The 20,135-nt window shown below is 39.6% G+C and overlaps 1 protein-coding gene across 1 annotated transcript; it reads right to left on the reverse strand.

Moving 5' to 3' along the window:
* Positions 1–1,797: 1,797 nt before the first annotated feature.
* On the reverse strand, positions 1,798–13,610 carry LOC137258356 (uncharacterized). Its single transcript, XM_067796008.1, has 4 exons — positions 13,376–13,610; positions 7,093–7,399; positions 6,038–6,251; positions 1,798–5,662 (listed from the first exon to the last, which is right to left on the reverse strand). The coding sequence occupies exons 1-4, from the start codon at positions 13,460–13,462 to the stop codon at positions 4,072–4,074; spliced, it is 2,199 nt and encodes a 732-aa protein (XP_067652109.1). The 5' UTR covers positions 13,463–13,610; the 3' UTR covers positions 1,798–4,071.
* Positions 13,611–20,135: the final 6,525 nt, after the last annotated feature.

Consider the following 20,135-nt stretch of genomic DNA (forward strand, 5'->3'; position numbering starts at 1 on the left):
ATTGTGTTAAACTGTGTGGGCAAGAAAAGAAAAAATTCAAGATCAACTTCACCCCAACAAAGCTATCTCCAAACTTTTTTCCCTGCAGATCTGCCAACACTGCATATTTTTAGTGATAAATGGCAAACACTTGTATTGACTTCCACGCCCGTACTGACCAAAGCAAGCTTCTGGAGATGTATCCTTGTCCTGTCAATTTTATCTGTGTCCTTCCACCAAATATACTGTAATGTTTTGTGTTACCACCAAATATACTGTAATGTTTTGTGTCCCCACCAAATATACTGTAATGTTTTGTGTTCCCACCAGATATACTGTGGTGTTATTGCTGATGCAGAAGCCGCCCGAACCTTACTTACAAGACTTGCTAAGATATGCTTATTCTGTTAGTTTTAAATTATGGTGAATAGGCATCTTTTGGAAAGAGGCTCATGTACATGAGTGGATACAGCTGCACAGGTGTCTGCACTGTTCATTTTTACCATGACAAGTTTCAGTGGTTATTTGATGAGTCTTGAGGACAAATGAGGGGTGCACACCCCTGCACCTCCTCTATGGATCTAATGAGTTGATCCCTGTGGAAGATATTTGACGAACAGGTCGGTAGTGATCAAATCTATTATACCCTGTTGAAATGACTGTACAGTGTTATCGTACGTCCATGTGTAATTATAGTATGGCAACATTGTCATTGCACCTGAATGTTGTATGTCTTTAGGAAAGACAGTTTGAAGGTACATTTCTGGACAATAAAAGCCAACTGAAATAGTGTCTGGTTTGCTATTGTTTTGCATTGTGTGAGTTGTAGTGTAACAACAGGCCTGTTCATATTATTCTCATCTTCTCTATGATTTGTTTCACACCCAAACATTGCTCAGATATCAGACAAGCTCCACAAGCTATAGCCCGCTTACAAACAGAAAGTATTGTTAATCCACTGGCCGCTTTTGTTAACATCATTTCGTCATTGGAATCAGTGGAAGGTAGATGTAATAGTCACATGCACGAAATACTTACAGAAAGGACTCATGACGCTGTTGGTCGAAATCCTGTGTGTCTGTTAATCTGAGGTGTGAGTGTCTGTGTCTGTGTGTGTAGGGGGTGGGGGGAATAATGACGTTAGGTGGGGTGAAATGGGGTTCGTCATGTTATGATTATTTCGTGCAAATGGCGACGTGCATGCGTGTGAATGTGTGGCTGCTTGTACTAGCCCAGACTTATGCTAGGTTTGTAGAGCCAGCTCACTCATACACATTATACTGACTCCGAGTCCTTGTTTCACCCACCAATGCCGAGCACCAGGCAGGGACCAACAAGTACCTAAGTTCTTTTGGCATAACGCGGCCGGGGATGGAACCCGCGATGTTCTGTTCTCCAGGTGGACGCTCTAACCTCTACACCGACAGATGGTCACATAACAACAACGAACAGCTGTAGGATAATAGCACTTTATTGATGAGCATGGTGATACACAAATACATATTAAAAATTTTCATTATGACGTCTGATACATTGATTGATAATTGGTCTATCCTTAGAAAAAAACTAACATGTGGTTGTATATCAATTAATCTCCTCTGGTACAGTATTTTGAAACTGGTCAAAAGGTGCGGAACTATGACAACAGCTATGTGCAACTCAACTGGGTTTTTCATAAACAAATAGTGTGTGTTTAGCATCTAGTAAAATGTTTTGCAACACAAATAGTTATGTACAAGTCGCTCAACAAGGCACTTCATAAACAAACAGCGTGTATATCTTGTGTATTTTTATTATTATTATATGGGGGGGGGGTCATTTGTTTACTAGTTTTTCCTTTTTATTTTTATTTTTATTTATTTTTTGGGGGGGTGGTGGGGGGAGGGTGTCTTCTAATCGGCTAAAGTATTCAAGTGTCATCACTTACAGAAAAATATTTTTCAGCAAAATATCACAGAAAAGCTTTCAAAATGCCCTTTATTTGTGAGTACAGTCGTAATTACTCGAAGAATCGATTGTCTCGACATCTTGCAATCTGGACAATGTACAGTGTTCGTTTATAATTTTAATCATCTAAAGGTAAGGACAGAGACAGTCCTCATGCCAAACTTTCAAATATCATAGGGCGCAAAGGGCAACATATATATGACAGTATATGGCTGGACGGCTGCTTTTCAGTGATGACACAAGATGTTCCAGGTAAAAAATAACAATTCCTTCTCCTACTCGTAGTATACGTCACTAGCACAATGTTAAACTTTATTCTTCTTTCGGAGTGTAACGGTAGGTGAATTATGATAGATAATCCTGACAAAGAGCTCCACGCAGTTATATTACAACGTCTGCACCCCATGTTTCAAACGACCACTGATTTTTCATTTTAATCAAACCGAATTTTTCTGTTTAACGTCAGAGCGTTCTGGCACTATGGTTTAGCTTGGTTAGTTTTCTTACATCGCTCTTAAGTATATTCTAGCTATATGACGCCGGTCTGAAAATATTTGTCAGACAATCTAGTGATCAACAGCATGAGCATCAATTTACGCAATTGGGATTCGGTGGCATGTCTCAACCAAAGGGCCCGTTAGTCGCCTCCAGGGGCTGGTGTGAGTTACCGAAGATCAATTGTAACGCAATTCTAAACTGTACTGTTGTACTGATTCATTCTCTGAAACACAAGAGGTGATTGAGATGTTGCTGAAAACGTTGATGGGGATGACGTATCAATACAATAACACTGGGTCTACATTTATATACACGTACGAATAAAATGTAGCAGTGACGTTCCACATTGTATTCTATATTTTGTTTTATTTAAAATGTCAATAAAAATCATACAAAAACGTTTCATGATGTTATTCAGTTTTGTGACCAACTGTATTTGTGCTTGCTCTGGGTAGGCCAAGTTGATGAATAAGCATTTCACGTGCATTCCATATTTATGGGAATCTTTGTTATAACACGGATGATTTTGATTGGTTGGATGGATTATCTGGTTAAAAGTGATCATACCTCGTGTCTTGTGGTTGACATTGGGTTCTGAGTGCTCACAATGTGAGGTTGAGTAGGAGCAGTCACCAGCTGTATCACCTAGTCACATGTTCCTAGTGTTATTCACATCGACCAGATGTCTAAGGGTAAATTCGTCTTATAGAAGGGGTATTCGTCTTCCCATGATATGATTCAATAAACGGATTCACACCCAACAGTGAGTCGACGTTGTAAGTTATGTTTATAGGCACCAGTAGCTGTGACAAAAATGTAAGGTCACGTTGACTTCACCATGTATGTCTGTAAGTCGTGACAAGATTTGGAGACACTCAGAATAAAAGGAAGAAGTCCTATGTCTGGATGTTCTGCCAACTTGTAATGCTCTGGAACTGGTGTGAAGACAGAGTGGACCGAAATAACTTAGATAATACTGAAGAGCATTATGTTCTCTACTGATTTAAACATAGCCACTGCAATGTACTTTTATATTATTTCTTTATATGGAAGGGTTAACTCCATATTTGGGCATGTTCATGTTTAAAACTGATTTTGGGGTAACTGTGATACACAATGTGACCCGACGTCTGTTTATAAATATCGTCGACATATTTTGACGAACAGCATATACAAGTGTACCTTGTCATAATAATGTCATCAACGGTGACCTCAGACAAATTCTCCATAGGAAATATTCTTGTCAGGCAAAGCTAGATGCTCCAATAGTTTCTGGAAGATGTCGCAGTATTGCACTTTTTTGTCTCAGGTTGCACATTATCATCTATTTTCTATCACATCACTACATATAAATAATGACGTAATGATAGTTCTGGACACATTATATTGAGTGTTGATTATATCTACAGTTAGTCTTATGTTAAATGTCAGCACAACAATCCTTGAGAACGAGTGCTGTGCAGAGTTATGTCCCACTGTTGTGTCAGGATCTGCTGATCACGGGTTCGAATTCAGGATTCGTTCGGTGTCATCCCAGGTGTCTCCGCACCATCATCGTCTGAACGTGCATAAGCAGCCTCAGTGCCGGTTTTCCTCCTCAATACAGAAACTGACATGCGCCCAAGGCGGAGTGATATGTTCATGTCTTCATTCCTTTGAGGGCGCTACGTAAATTAGTTCTGTTTCCGTTTCTGTTTCGGCCTTATTGTTCCCACTCATGTCAAAGTAAGGGTTTTCCTGGCCTGTATCGGTCTTATTATCGGCTACTGCACACGTCCAATCACTTTGGATCAATAAGTCATTGCTCATTGAGTTGCTATCAAAAGGATCAAAATCTTTCAACAAATCAGCTGGTTTGGTCACAGTCATGTCCTCGCTTTCTGTAATATCGATAAGAGGAGCATGCAGATGATCTGTGTTTGTCAGAGGAGAGTCAAGGCCCAAAAGGTCTTCCACTGGAGTATGGTTTGAAGGTTTTGTTTCTGGAGGGGTAGGTGGCAATGATCTGGAGATTACTTCAGGTGGAGATGTTCCTGTTGAAATCCTCCAGTCACCAACAGAGGGGGCAAAGATGTTTAGACAGACATCATTGACGTCTCCTGGAGGAGAAGCCTGCCTTTTACCTTCTTGTATAGGAATCGCATCAGAAACCACGCTGTCTCGTGAACCCAAGTCTGGAATTGATGCATACAAGTCTTTACTGCTTGATCTTGAGAGGTCAGTATTATCACCGACTTCGTTCGTAACGTCAGCTGAAGAACTTCTTCGTCCTTGATCAAAGTTTGGAAGTTTGGCCATACAGCTGTGTCTGAACGCTTTAGAGCCCGATCCAGTTCTTTGTAATGGACTCTCTTCGTTGGACGATTGACGTAGACGAAGGATAAGAGGCCTTTCTGGTAACGCCGGTGGGATGTCTTGTGTCTTCTTCGCTGTTGCTCCTTCACTTTCCTTATCTTTGTTCCTGAACTTATCTAAATCCTCATAGTCGTTCTCCTTTTTACACGTACCCGTAGAATGCCTCCTTTGTTTCCCATCCGTGGATTTGTTCCTAGAATCGTTGATGACGAGTTTCTCGTCAATATCATTGTATATAGGTAATGGATGGCTCTCTTCTTCTATGGACTGTTCAACGTCACTGATTTTCCGCTTGGCCTCTTCAAAAGAACCATTGGACACGGCACTATCGAAAGAGTTGCTGAAGCATCTTTTTTCCACAGAAACCTTCCGAACTCTCTCCGCGGGTCCCTTTCCATCAGCTTCAGGGAACACTACTCCCGAATCACGTGATGAAACGGAAGTGCGAGACGTGAGGGACATGGTTCTAAGTTTGCCCTGGATATGGCTGTACCCCGTATCCTCACCATGTCCGACCATATTGGGAACACTTGCATTTTTAGGGATCCCCCTCGGCTCCCCTACTGTACGAGCTGGTAAGACAGGTGGACTGTCGGAAATGGACGCTGGGGAGCATGGTGGGGAAGGCATAGTAGACCCCTTCGAGGACGATGACAATATCGACCCTGATCGGTCCTCTTTGCTACTGGCAAGTAACACAGAGAAGTTCTTCTCGCTGGCGGTGAATGACACCGCCCTGTCTCTGTTGGGATCCGGAGGTACCAACTCTCGTTGCTTTTGTTTTAGAGCAATTGCTTCCTTGATGCACATTCTTATGGCACTGAGGATAGCCTCTGCACGACTGGACAAAAAGCGGAATGTGCCTTCTCCGGTGTAGGAATTTCTGGAATACAAAGGTGTAACCAGCATGTATACTTATAGCCACAATGTTGACAAGGGAACTCAGGTTTGATTCCTCACATAGGTGATATTCGCCAGGCCCATCTTTTGAATCACCCCCAAGTGATACTGTTGAAACGGTGCTAGTATTGATGTAAAACCACACAAACACACTACGCTGAAGACATACGTCGTCTATCCCAGCATGACTTGCCCTTAAAATTTCATCTGTCATGTTTTGTGCAATTAAACTGAAAATCTCTGACATGGACATGGTCAATCATAATTAGTTTAAAACCAAATACCGAACACCGCCATTACAGTGTTAGATCGAACACATTTTTTAAATCAGCGAAGGAGGGTTAAAAAAATAACTTACGGTCCACTTTCTATGACCAACACCTTTCTCTGATTGGCGTTTGGTTCTGTGTCCAGGTGGAACCTCTTCAGGGAACCAAGGTTCCATTTAATGACGTTACCACCATCTGATGACTGAATGGACACGTCACTGGTGGTCACTGACAGCGTGTACTTTCCATCGAGGTTTAATCGTGCAGAGTGAGTGTTGGGTTGGATACTGACATCGTACTTGCCTGTTGACAGACGTAATTTGAAAATTATGTGTTGGAAGTAAAAATTAGAAACGATTAAAGGAACACGTGAACGTACAAGTGTTCCTTTATTTATTTCAAGTATTTCACTCGCAGTGCAATATATACCTTGGGAATAAACCTTGAAAAGAATACAGGAACACTTGCAATTTCCCGTGTTTCCTTATTCGTTTCCATGAGTACAACTGATGTATTTACACGAAACAATTACGTTTTTATCATTATCTTAATTTGCAATTTCACCAAAGTTGTTATATACTCATTTTGCCTGCTTCGAGTTGCGTCCATCATCCGTCCTACCATCATAGGTTCCTGGGTTCGAATTTCACATTGTTCGATCTTATGACATATTGTTTGCCTGTGCTCACTGGCTACCGTTTATGACTTGCACAATATTGCCGTTTTCTCTCACAATAAGTCGACAAAATGTCACATGACTAGTAACAAAACTGCTTCTGACCTTAATCAAATCCCACGTTGACTTCTTTCCGAGATAATTAGTACATAAATCTTCCCTTCGTTTCCTCTGTGTATTAACGTGAGTAGGTGAGTGAGTGAGTGAGTGAGTGACTGAGTGAGTGAGTTTTTTCGTCACACTTGGCAATATTCCAGATGGACCAGACAATCAAGTCATCAACAGCATGAGCATCGATCTGCGCAAATGGGAACCAATGACATGTGTCAACCAGGTCAGTGAGCCTGACCACCCGATCCCGTTAGTCGCCTCTTGCGACAGGCACAGTCACCTTTCATGGCAAGCATGGGTTGTTGAAGGCCTATTCTACCCCAGGCATTCACGGGTTGCATTAAAGTAAAACATTACCGTATTCTCCTCCTGGTTTTTCTGGATAGAAGATTCTCTTAAAGGCGTTCATCCACTCCAACGTTTCATCGTGAGACGACCCCGAGAAGACTAGAACTGGTTCTGTCTCCACGATTTCAAACGCATAGGGACGTGTCTTTGACGTCGCGAGTTGAACATCGGTCACGTGATCCAGAATGAACGTCTGTCTGTCTCCTGGTGTTCGACTGGCTGTTTCGGCGTCAGTGTACACCTCTACCTTTGCAGCGTAAGTACCGCTGGTGAGGTCGCTCATCTGGTGTACCACAATCCAGCGCCGTTTCCATGACTACGGAGAAAGACAAATTCTCAAATGCTGTTTAGGTGTATGTTATATGCTGTTGTTAAACAATCTTGGAGCAAAATATTTTAATTTGTACTGTGTAATCTGAAGAGGTCTCCCTCCAGGATCACTGTCCCGTTCTATGGAGATATCAGCGCTAAGGTGATCTTAATTTTAGAATATGCTTAACACAACGACCACATAAAGCTAAAACTGCTTTGAAAAACGAGACTCGGATGAATCAAGAACAACGATAGCAGTGAAAATGAAACACGCAACTCTACGGATGACAACATCTTATTTATTGCAAAGATAGACGTTTCGACGTAAGTTCGTACATCGGCATCAAGCAAAAGCGAATAGAACCAGATGATGAGAGAGTATGCTGTTCCAAGTCTCCCACTGGCTTCTTCAAAATGTACCAGCTGTACATGTAATGTTACTCAGTTATATATTGTTATTCATGCTGTATATAGCTCTCATTATCATGTTGTGTTCACTCGTAGCTTGATAACGATGTAACAACCTACATCATAACGCCTCACTAATAGACAAAAAGCTGTCATCTATACAATTGCATGTTTCATTTTTGAACTTTTGAAGCAAATGACAGCGGTGCACAAGCTTGATGCACAAGGTTGATTACAATAACAACTCTATTAAATTCTAAAACATGTTTTGAAAGGAGTGCCATCGAATTTCAATGGTCTACTCCCGTACTTGTTTGTTTGTTTGTTTGTTTGCTTGCTTGTTTGTTTGTTTGTTTGTTTGTTTACTGTTTACGCTCGAGGTAATATACCAGGCCTGTGTCTGGACCACAGAACTCAGTGACTGACATCATGAACTTTGATCTACGCCATGGGAGTTATCATATGACATCAACATCAGTCAAACCATTTGAGCCTGACCACCCAATCCCATTTGTTGCCTCCAAGAGCTAGCATGAATAGTCAATGATCAGTTGTAACCTGAATCCTCACCGATAACTAGCGAACTGCGTGCACTGGTATATGTTGATGTTCAAGGCCATATTGTTACAACGTTTATCTTTACATAATAGCACGCGTCAGTCAGCGTGCGGAAACTGAACCTTCTCCGCTGCTATTGGACAGACTCTGATAAGGGAAATCGGTTTGTGTGACAGTTCGAGCCTTATCACATTTTTATCAACATCTAGATACAATCCGCACGCACTCAAGTACTCGAATGTTCAGTCATGAGTGAATGCATCTATGATACATGTTTTTCAATGACAACTTTTTTTACCTCTCATGGGTAATCGCTGCAGCTATTTTTTAAAGAATAGCATTGATGATTTACCTATAATTTGAATTGCCATAAGGAGTTTACAGTTAGTAGCGTTTCCTGTAGTGTAGTTAAGAGCAATCGCAGATTTAATTGGCGGACCACATTTTTTTGTGTGTGTGTTGTTTGGTATGTTTTTCTTTTAATTTGGTATTTGTAAAATGGTTGGCGTCACTTAAAGCTTGCATGATGTGTAATTTTGACACACAGAAATAACTTCATTTCAAAATAAAATGTCCAGTGTAAGTGACCTAAGGGAAAAGAAGACTTGCTTCAGTTATGGTTTGTGTATTATATAAATGGCTGGAAAGATGATATGGGTTAGGATCTATAATACTGTGGTAAACATATCCAAGAATGGACCTATACACAAACATGTAAAGGCAAGTGAACATAGGTATTGGACGGTTCAGTTTGTCATAACGTGAGTGCTTCTTAGTATGGTCTTATGATGTGTCACTGACGAAATGAAACAAGAAATCTATTGCCATGACAACGTGTGAGATATGAATCCAATATTACATCATCATTGTCATCGTCGTCATCGTCATCGTCATTGTTATCATCGTCGTCGTCGTTATCAACATCTCTACCTTCACCACCATTATTATCCTCTCAATATTTTGTGTTTGTATAATTAATATCTTTATTTGCGTAGCATCACCACAGCTATTTCAAAGATATTTCAAATACAAGGCCCCACATACGTATCCTTACAATCACATTGCTGTCATATGGGGGCAGAAAATTCAGTGAAACAATTCACTAGCATTACAAAAAGGACACGATCAGGTTTGTTGCCTGAAATTCTTCTGATGCTAAGACGGTTGTAGAAGATGTGCTGTCTGCGACTAAGAAGGGCATTCATTGACAAGGCTTTGGACATTTTATTAAGCTGAAAAGACTCAGCTAAGTACGGGCATACAACAAGGGCTAGAGGCGTACAGGTTCAAACTGACAAGACGTTGTCATTTATGGACATACAGCAGAGGCCAGGGTCATATAGGTTCAAACTCTCAAGACACAGCTAGATACGGACATTCAGCAAACGCTACGGCCATATAGGTGCAAGAAGGCATGATACAGCTACGCATGGACATCCAACAAAGGTCAGGGGCATATAGGTTTAAGGTGACGTGACAGCGTCAGCTCTGGACACACAACCATGTTAATCACCTCATCCAATTAAACTATCGATTACAGCCAGCAGTCAACCTTGGCATACATACACTGAACCAACTATCATCCTCTGAACACCTGATTACCGTGGGTCTGTCCAATGAATATCATCAGTGTTAGAGAACCACCGTGCTTGACGATAAATCTTTTGATTTAGGGAAAGTTTATTGTTCTGTGCTACTCGTCTACATCTATGTGATACTGAGAAATATGTTTTCTCTGTGGCATAAATCGTCTTAACTGTTCATAAAAGTGAAAGTGTTACTTTTCACAGTGAGTTTAACGATAATGGAAAACAGCAAATCCATTTCAATGATATATGTTTTTACTAAATATGCTGGTGAGTGACCTATTTCCATTCGTGGACATGATATCTAGGTGATGTTGGTCACTAAGTCAGTGATCGCTCCTAAGTCACGATCAGTCAGTCTATATTCAGATACTTATCTGCTATCGTCATATTGCGACATAAAGCGATGTTTCAGATCCAGCTCATAGGTGCCGTTTCAGATATATTTCACATGTTTAGATGCAGTTCGTTATTCCTTCAGTGCAATGTCAGGGTATATTTGCTTGTACCGTTAACACCTGCTTGATAAAAGATACAGTCAATAAATATCAAATGATATCCTTAAGCAAAAGTCTGAGAAACACTTGAAGAAAAAACATGGGAAAATTGCTATGCTTCTTGGACTTAACTTTTAAAAAAATTAATTTGTCTACCGCAAAAGCAACGGAAGGAGATGTTGCAGCAAAACAGTATCTTGGTTCACAGCATCAAACGGTCAGTTCATCAGATGCAGATGAGCGATGATTTATTAATGATTTTTTATTGACTTTTTTATATTTTCTTACAAAAATCAAAATACATTCAGTAATTATTATTCTTTAGCCCGAAGAAGCTATAAATGACTTATTTTGTTTGCAGCATTTTTACATGGTAAATTTCCATCAATGGATGTCCATCCCTAATTGATATTATGATAGTGATTGAGAGCAAACTTTGTCCTTAAGATTCAGTGTCGGAGAACGTATGCTCGGGCTCTGCTTATCAAGGACTGCAGTTGACCTGTCTCCTTGCCGCTGATTACAGGTACACGTACTCACTGACTCGTACAGGAGACGATAACTGGACATTTAAAGTCTGTAATAATAAGTTTATATAATGTACCCAATGTGTCGATGTAAATATACAATGTCAACATTCCGGCTGTCTGCAGAACTATTCCATTTAGCGTGTATGGCATGGACACGCTTTTTTAGATATATGTTCGTTTTGCAAGTTAGTAGGGGCAAAATATATGTCTCGGTTAAGGATATGTTCTGTTGAAGTAGTGGTGACGAAAAGGTATTATCTGGATATTGCATCAAATGTCAACATTCTTTTTATATTATACACATACTGACACTCTGAACTGGTTAATGGAAGAACTGACTGATCCTTATAGTCACAGGGTTGTATTGTCTGGATCAATGTTTCACAGACTGTCGCCATAAAGATGGAATATTGCTGAGTGCTTTGATAGAAGGTGTTGTGTGAGTGGACACAGTTATACGTGTACACTGTCATTAGACATTAAGGCAACATTTTATACGTCACGATCAACACTGAGGGATTTGTTGTTAGTGCATATCAAGTATTGTCATAGTATCATATTAGGATATGCGCTGATCTCTATTCATATTTATAATATTAGGTACTTTAACATATCATAAACATCACAGTTAATAATACTGCCTTTGCTTTTAAGCACTAAAACAAAAATGTTCGCTCAGAGTGAAATTAATCGTGTGAAAGAGCTGTGTTTCATGAAATAAAACGTTTGCTAAACAGCTCAAGCCCCCACGAAATAATACACGGCGGATTCCAAATGAGGTAGTGAGCGATTGATTTTATAGTAGTAATGACTGACTGTGCAAACCGACAGAAAACTGAAAGCATACGTTTTATCTCGATAGGCTTAAGAAATGTACACACTCCTGTATTGCATATGGGAATATAATTCTTAGTTTTCATCCTTTCATTAAACTGCGATAAATGGTATTTAACTGTTAAACATGTTTTAACTACACATGGCAGAACTGTATTCCCCATGTGTCGTATTCCCCATGTGCAGCGATATCCAACTGATGACGCCATGCATTGATAGTATAAAGATGTCAAAGAGCGCTGTAGCAATCCTCCTACTCGCTCTTTATGTAAGCAACGCATCATGCACATTATCTTGGACACGACACGTCAGGCTGTTCAGTGATTGCACAGCCATGGGGACAAAACGTGATGACGACACTGACATGCGTCGTACTGCTTTCGCAATTAACAAAGAATGAACACATGTGACATATGATGTGTTTATCTCAATTGCAAAACAATTTCGTGGAATAATATTTACACACGAACACTTTGGTACACACATTGTGGACAGTCGATATCAGTTTCAAACACGGCACTAATTATAAGGTTTAGACAAAGACTGTACATATGTACAATTTCAAGGGGAAGAGTCCCCCTTGAAGGGATTGACACCTAGGTCTTTTTGGTTCAGTCACAACTACCATTAGAGATATTGATTCTGTCCTGAAATATCTTCCATAGTTCATTGCTTATGAAACAAACAAGAAAACTAAACTTATCATCCTTTATATGCATTCCTCGTATTGACAGATAAAAAGCGTGTAATATACACATGTAGTATTAATCGTCGTTAATTTAGTATTATTTGTTTGTTTGTTTGTTTCAGATCATTAAAACCAACCACTTAATACATAGATATGAATTCCTCAAATCACTGCTGTAGTCGTCATATCAACTCATCGGCAAAGAAACAAACTCTTCGTAAACATGTACTATTTACATTTGACGGTGATATGTTTATTTCTTTCATAAAGAGGAACATACTTGTGCGAAAACGGGTTCTGATCATAATCAGTATGTACAATATGGCATTAAGTGTCAAATCAAGTGAATGATAAAGAAAAGAAAGTGATAGTAAATAACTGATATTAATTAATTGTTAATTTTAGTAGAGTAAGTAAATATGAGCACAAGAAACATGCAGTACTTCTCTAGCAATGGATCATATGCTACTGACATATATTAACATCACAGGTCAACATGACTACTCTCGCCTAGTCTTTTGCACCGCATCATTTGCATCTTATTACAAAATGAACACTAGACAGCCATTTCTACATTCATAGGAATTGTTTGCTGAAACATTAGTAGACCGAATCACTATCAAATAATGACCGTACCAGCAACACAAAACGTATTCTGCTCCCCCGATGGCACATATCACAAACACATGCAAAGACAAGGAAACAGCATCAATTAACGATGAAATGAGTATTTTCACCAGACATCAGTGTTATCACAGATGTATCAAATTTTGCAAACAAAATAATCTAATTCAAATGAAAAAATATAACGACTGAATTTTATAGAATCTTTTAACAGAAATCCGATCAAGTAACTACAAAGAGTGCATTTTGTCTCACCTTCAGTTTCCTATTCTTCACTTTAGAAGACTGTTTGATCTCTAAGTAACCCGATTTCTTTACTCCTTTCTCAGGCTGATTCAACATTGTGTTGTCAACAAATGTCAACAAGAAATAAAACAGCAATGAAGACAGGCTTAATCACCACACCATCAATTATCCCCGTTCAGCTGAGTCTATTGTGCAGATAAGAACAAACTACAGCCTGATGCCGAGGACGTCTCCGATATGAACTAGTGAGCAACAAGATAGGGCGAGTATTTAGGCCCGCAGTGATCCTGATACTGATAGGTATCACAGGTCGAGAATTGGGAGATGACACGAGATGATGTTACCTACCGGACTGTACCTAATGTATGGTCGCTGTGTGGGCGTAAATTTGGCAACTTTTTCGATCAACTTTTCCTGTATATTTCTAGTCAATATTATATATCATTATTGATACATTCACCTTTGAAATACACATGTAATATTTCAAATTATTGCAGACCAAAAAAACCTATTATATATCAGTTCAAAAGATATGTATGTATGTATGTGCGTGTGTGCGTGCGTTTGTTCGTGCGTTCGTGCTTACGTGCGTGCTTGCGTGTGTATGTATCATTCATAATTGTGTTCCACTGGAGATATTGTTTGTGTTAGATCAAACGATATCATCTGAGAGACTGCCATGACGTCATGAACTTATTATGATTATATATGACGTAACAATGCTATGACGTCGCTGCCATCCACGTCTACTAGTACTGCGGTGTTCATAAATATATTTTTTTCATCAAAGGGGTGCTTTTTTATGATAAATAACATCTCACCATCGTGTCTACTGATCAACACTCGCTCATAAATGTATAGCAGCTGATATTTCTAACTTTATCAACTCATGCTGAAATAATTGATATCACTAGACACTTGGGTGAGATTCACTATGCATCTACCCACAATTTGATCGAAACTATTGATCGATGCCTTGAAATCGAGGTACTATTTATGAATGAAACATGTTCAGTATTGTGTTGAACATCAACAGAGAACCCACGATCTCAAAGATGTATATTTCAATGAGGTCGTAATTCATTCCATAACGCATTTAGTGGAAGACTACCAGACTATGTTTTCATTTAAGAATGATATTACAGCAAAATCAGTGCTTGCTAATTGCTCATGGCATTCAAACAAGTAAAGCTAACATGTACAGCAAATGTACATAAACTGTTCATCTAGTTATTACAATAGCTACGGTACAAGGACTAGGTCAGATGTAGGTATTGTCTTTATGTTAATGGACATGTACATATGTGTATGCGGCCCTGATATTGATGGATTGTGTAGAATTTGCATAAATAGTCATTCCTAGCATATTTAGGGAGTGCTGTGAGATTTCATTTTCCACAATGCTCACAAAACCAACTGGAAGTACAGCCATGCAGTCTTGCAATCGGTAGTTGCTTCATTTCTAAGACAAAATGTGTCTGTATAGTACAGCGAGTTTGTGTTCACGCCGCTTAGCAATATTCCATGGCGGGGGACACCAGAAATGGGCTGTTCAGATTGTACCCATGTGGGGAATTGAACCCGGATCTTCGGCGTAACACGCAAACGAATTAACCAAGAGGCTCCCACAACCCTATTTGTTTACAACCGATTAGAAAAATACTGATAAGTTTCTACCTTAACTCGCTAACTTAATGCGGCAATTTTGTTCGTTTGTTGTTTTAAATGCCACTGTCAACAATAAATAGCTTCTACTTATTTGACAGTGGTCGATTACAGCATCCATGTTGTCATCATGAAGACCAAAAAGTGTGTTATGATGATATGCCTTAGCTAAGTCAGTAGGTCTGAATCATGAAGACCTATAGAAGTGTGTTATGATGATATGCCTTAACTAAGTCAGTAAGTCTGAATCACGAAGACCTAGAGATGTGTGTTATGATGATATGCCTTAGCCAAGTCAGTAGGTCTGAATCACGAAGACCTATAGAAGTGTGTTATGATGATATGCCTTAGCTAAGTCAGTAGGTGTGAATCACGAAGACCTAGAGATGTGTGTTATGATGATATGCCTTAGCTAAGTCAGTAGGTCTGAATCACGAAGACCTATAGAAGTGTGTTATGATGATATGCCTTAACTAAGTCAGTAAGTCTGAATCACGAAGACCTAGAGATGTGTGTTATGATGATATGCCTTAGCTAAGTCAGTAGGTCTGAATCACGAAGACCTATAGAAGTGTGTTATGATGATATGCCTTAACCAAGTCAGTAGGTGTGAATCACGAAGACCTATAGAAGTGTGTTATGATGATATGCCTTAGCTAAGTCAGTAGGTGTGAATCACGAAGACCTAGAGATGTGTGTTATGATGATATGCCTTAGCTAAGTCAGTAGGTCTGAATCACGAAGACCTATAGAAGTGTGTTATGATGATATGCCTTAACCAAGTCAGTAGGTGTGAATCACGAAGACCTATAGAAGTGTGTTATGATGATATGCCTTAGCTAAGTCAGTAGGTCTGAATCATGAAGACCTATAGAAGTGTGTTATGATGATATGCCTTAGCCAAGTCAGTAGGTCTGAATCACGAAGACCTATAGAAGTGTGTTATGATGATATGCCTTAACCAAGTCAGTAGGTGTGAATCACGAAGACCTATAGAAGTGTGTTATGATGATATGCCTTAGCCAAGTCAGTAGGCCTGAATATCCTACACAATTAATCAACCATTATGACCTATGTTCTTACCTGGAATCCCTACAGGTGAATCTGATGAAGTAGTATGACACAAACAACATTTTAAATAGCGTTTAACTCTAGTCACAAGTTGGGCAAGTTGACGTAATTCATATTATTATGCTTATATCATTTAGTGCATAAAAATGTTGCTTAAGAAATGAATGTATGTAGCATAATACATAAGTAATTATTCTATATATATGCAAACAATAACATTCATAGGTAGTTGAGTTCGCAAATCAGCATTCATACCTATCTGAGATCTAATAATAACAATCGTACCAAAACGATATCTCAGTCTTACTTTCAAACATTGAGTTGTCAAATTTACTTTCAAACATAGATGAGGTATCAAACTGACTTTTGAAAATAGATGCATTTATCGAGCAATAGGTTAGTAGTTTCATCTGAGTTTTTCAGTGCAGTACATTCACAGTCTCTTGTTCTATATAAAAAACTGCGTGTATGTTAGTATCCGACTGCACGATGTTACACTTTCACATACAGAGTCGTACGTCAGCTGAAGGTACTGCTCTTCCTCGTGCATAACGGGACTTGTAAATGAACCTTGTCAGCATGTACGGTTTATTTTTTTATGAAATATATTGATGAAGATAAGAGCTAGTGACTGCATGACTGGTCTGTCGAAATCGAGACCAGATAAATGAGTGAGTGAGTTCACTTTTACGCCGCACTCAGCAATACTCCAGCTATATAGCAGCGGTCTGTAAATATTCGAGTCTGGACCAGACAATCCAGTCCTCAATAGCATGAGCATCGATCTGCGCAATTGGGAACCAATGACATGTGTCAGCGAGCTTGACCACCCGATCCTGCTAGTCGCCTCTTACGACAAGCACAGTCACCTTTTTATGACAAGCATGGGTTGCTGAAGGCCTATTCTACCCCGGGACCTTCACGGATTCATGAAGATAAGAACGTTCGAACCTGAACAATCTGAACACATTCCGATGCACACCTTGTTGTCAGTGTCACGTGTCCCTAGCCAGGTTAGGTTACAAGCTGCAAACTTAGAGATGACCTAAGCCATGAAATGTATTCGCCTCTGAACAGCGTACAGAGGTGTGTATGGATCATAATTTGTCAAAATACTGACACGTGTATTAACACTGACAGATAAGGAATCTGGTCGTGCAATTAATCAAACATTGTGTAAGATCGAACACTAGGCTGAGTGATTGGCAGAAAATCATAGAAATTGCAATATATTACCTTCATTGCAAGCTGGAACTCCATGAGGCTTTTGACTGAGTGTATATCTAAAGCTGAAACTACCTTGACAACTGACCTCCTCACCCATTGTTTATAGACTAATCATCATCGTTGTATATCACATATATCGTCAAATGGGTGAGTATGGTTTTACGCCGCTGTTAGCAATATTCCAGCAATATCATGACGATGGACACCGAAAATCATTTTCACAGACAATTGAAGACGGTATGTTCCGGGGTTTGCTGATGACTGTTCACCTTATCTTTGGTGTTAGATCATTTTAAAACGGTTTATCAGCTGTGGAGACACGTTTGCTCATAGTCTGATGAATGAAAAGCAAGATTTTTTTGTCGGAATAATCGTTTGTGTATGAATTATAATGATAGAGAATACTTTCACTACGAACTATAGTGAATGTTTTTTTTTCATATATTTGTATAGCACTGCATGGGGTTCGAAAAACCCAATGTAAATAATTTAAGGAAATTCCACTGACAATAAATTTGGTGAATTGAGTTATACACATCATGAAGAAAAGGAAGCGCTAAGTCTGCATGGCATCAGCAACGCCGGATACAACTTGTCGAGAAAGAGGGGTCGCACACTCATTTAAATCCGCTAGCAATGGTCATTTAATATTTAATAAACCAACAGGACAAAAAGGGGATCCTTCCATCCCCCATCAGGGTTAGAGTGTGTTAGTAACTATTGCGCCACACACAGCAATATCACAGCTATATGTCAGTGTTGTCAATTAGAAAAAAAATATCGTTCGATCTACCACCATTTATAGTGTAGCATAGCACACTTTCGCCCTGTCATAACGTTTAAGCACATTTCCTAAAGTTTGGAAATACATATACAGAATACATTTTCACAATTCCAAATGTTTACTCAGCTTAGATATCATGTACCAAGGATGTGTATACGAACGTTTGTTTTCCATGTTCATGTTCAAACACGGTCATCATTTGACTCAGTCGTGTGAAATACTTGGTTCATGTAAGCTGATTTTACATATCTTAGTATGTCTGCTTAATATTATCAATAAAACAGCCTGGCAAAACAAAAACAGTATTATGCAAGTTAGCACTCTTAGTAGAGAAAATCCTAGACGTTATCAGCAGTTCATTATGACGTATTTTGACATTTGAATATCGCTAATCATGTCGGACCTGTACTGCACGCTAACGCATCCAAAATGTATTTGTAAATGTTTGTCGTAAAGCATGAAAACGATACATAAAATGAGCGGAATTTCCGTGTAATGCACGTTTACGGTATCGCAAAACATCGACTATAAAAGGCCAAACCCAATTCATCTTTTCATTTCGAAAGATGTTTCGAAGATACAATATTTTGAATGTTGCTAGCCGAAATGTCTCCATTGGACGTTTGGAAACACGTAGTCCCGGTCTGCCGTTGCAAAGCATCAGCGTACACTAAATCACCATATGTCGACCATGACATCGATAGACCCGCTTCCATCCCATATCGTCCCAAAAGTGCAAGACCAAGAGTGACCACTCCTTCTCAGGACTGATTCATCCTGGTGTTTCATCTGCGTCACGGATTTGCTTAGAGCAACGGACCCTGTTGGTCAGGAGTCTGGTCTTTGAAGAAATTGCTACCAAGACTTCAGAAATCATGTAAGAGAAGAGGAAATTCGAAGCATATCGAGCAAACGTTGGACCTGTCCAACACGACAATATCGACAACGACGTGTCCAATCGTTCACCAACGGGATGGGCAGAAAACTTGTCTAACGACGCCAACACGAATGTTTTGCACCGAACGGCGTTCCTGCTTTTTTACCCTCGGAGAGATCTATTTCAACATAACAGCGCTCGACCCCACATAGATCGTGTAACAGGTACCCATCTCGCCAGTGCAAACGTCTGTGTCCTTCCCTGGTCCTCTGAATCTGAACCCGATCGAACATCTATGGAAAAGAAATTGATCGAAACGTCACCAGACGGAGACTATGCATGCATGATGTAATAAAGAGAGTTACTGTAAAGATACAAGATGAATTGAGTCGCTATAGGACACACAGGTGACGTATACATTTATGACAGAAAGGATTAAGGAAAACAGAGAGCAAGCCAATTTCAATGTCAATGAGAATGTCAATACCTGATTGTCAAAGACACACGATGTGAAAGCATCCACCAGTATACCTGGTACATGACGTCATGTGTGTGTATGAGTGTGTTCGTACGTGCGTGTGTGGATAAAAGAGAAACCTAAATTCCTAAATTCCGATATATCACGCCTCCGTGAAGCATTATAGAAAAGGGAGCTCCTCTATTGTGTCGTGTGTCGTGTGTTGTGAAATAGTTGACGCTTCCAAACTACCGCCTGTCAAGATGAACAAAGAAAAGGCAATATTGTCATGAAGAGTGAAAACGTATCGACAGCTGAATGTTGAAACACTTGAAACGATGTAGAAACTCATTATCCTGACACCACATACTGTGGTCGAGGCATTCCTATACTATAGCTAATATTTAATCAGATGTATTATTGGCAATTCGGTTGTTGGGTGCATCTGATTCAACGACGACATGTAATTGTACTGAAATTGACAGTTTTGCTTCTTTATGTACGGACATAATGACGAGATGAACAGGCAGTACGCAAGATAGCCACGTGTTCAATAGATCGACGTGCCGCAACACCTTGAAAGCATACCGCTCTACAGGACGACATGTATGCATATCGTCCATATTTCATCCAAATAATAAATGTAACACATTATTAGTGTTTGATGTTGATATTATTTTCAGGTGGG

The sequence above is a fragment of the Haliotis asinina genome, chromosome 12, assembly GCF_037392515.1.
Source record: "Haliotis asinina isolate JCU_RB_2024 chromosome 12, JCU_Hal_asi_v2, whole genome shotgun sequence".
NCBI classification, from domain to species: domain Eukaryota; kingdom Metazoa; phylum Mollusca; class Gastropoda; order Lepetellida; family Haliotidae; genus Haliotis; species Haliotis asinina.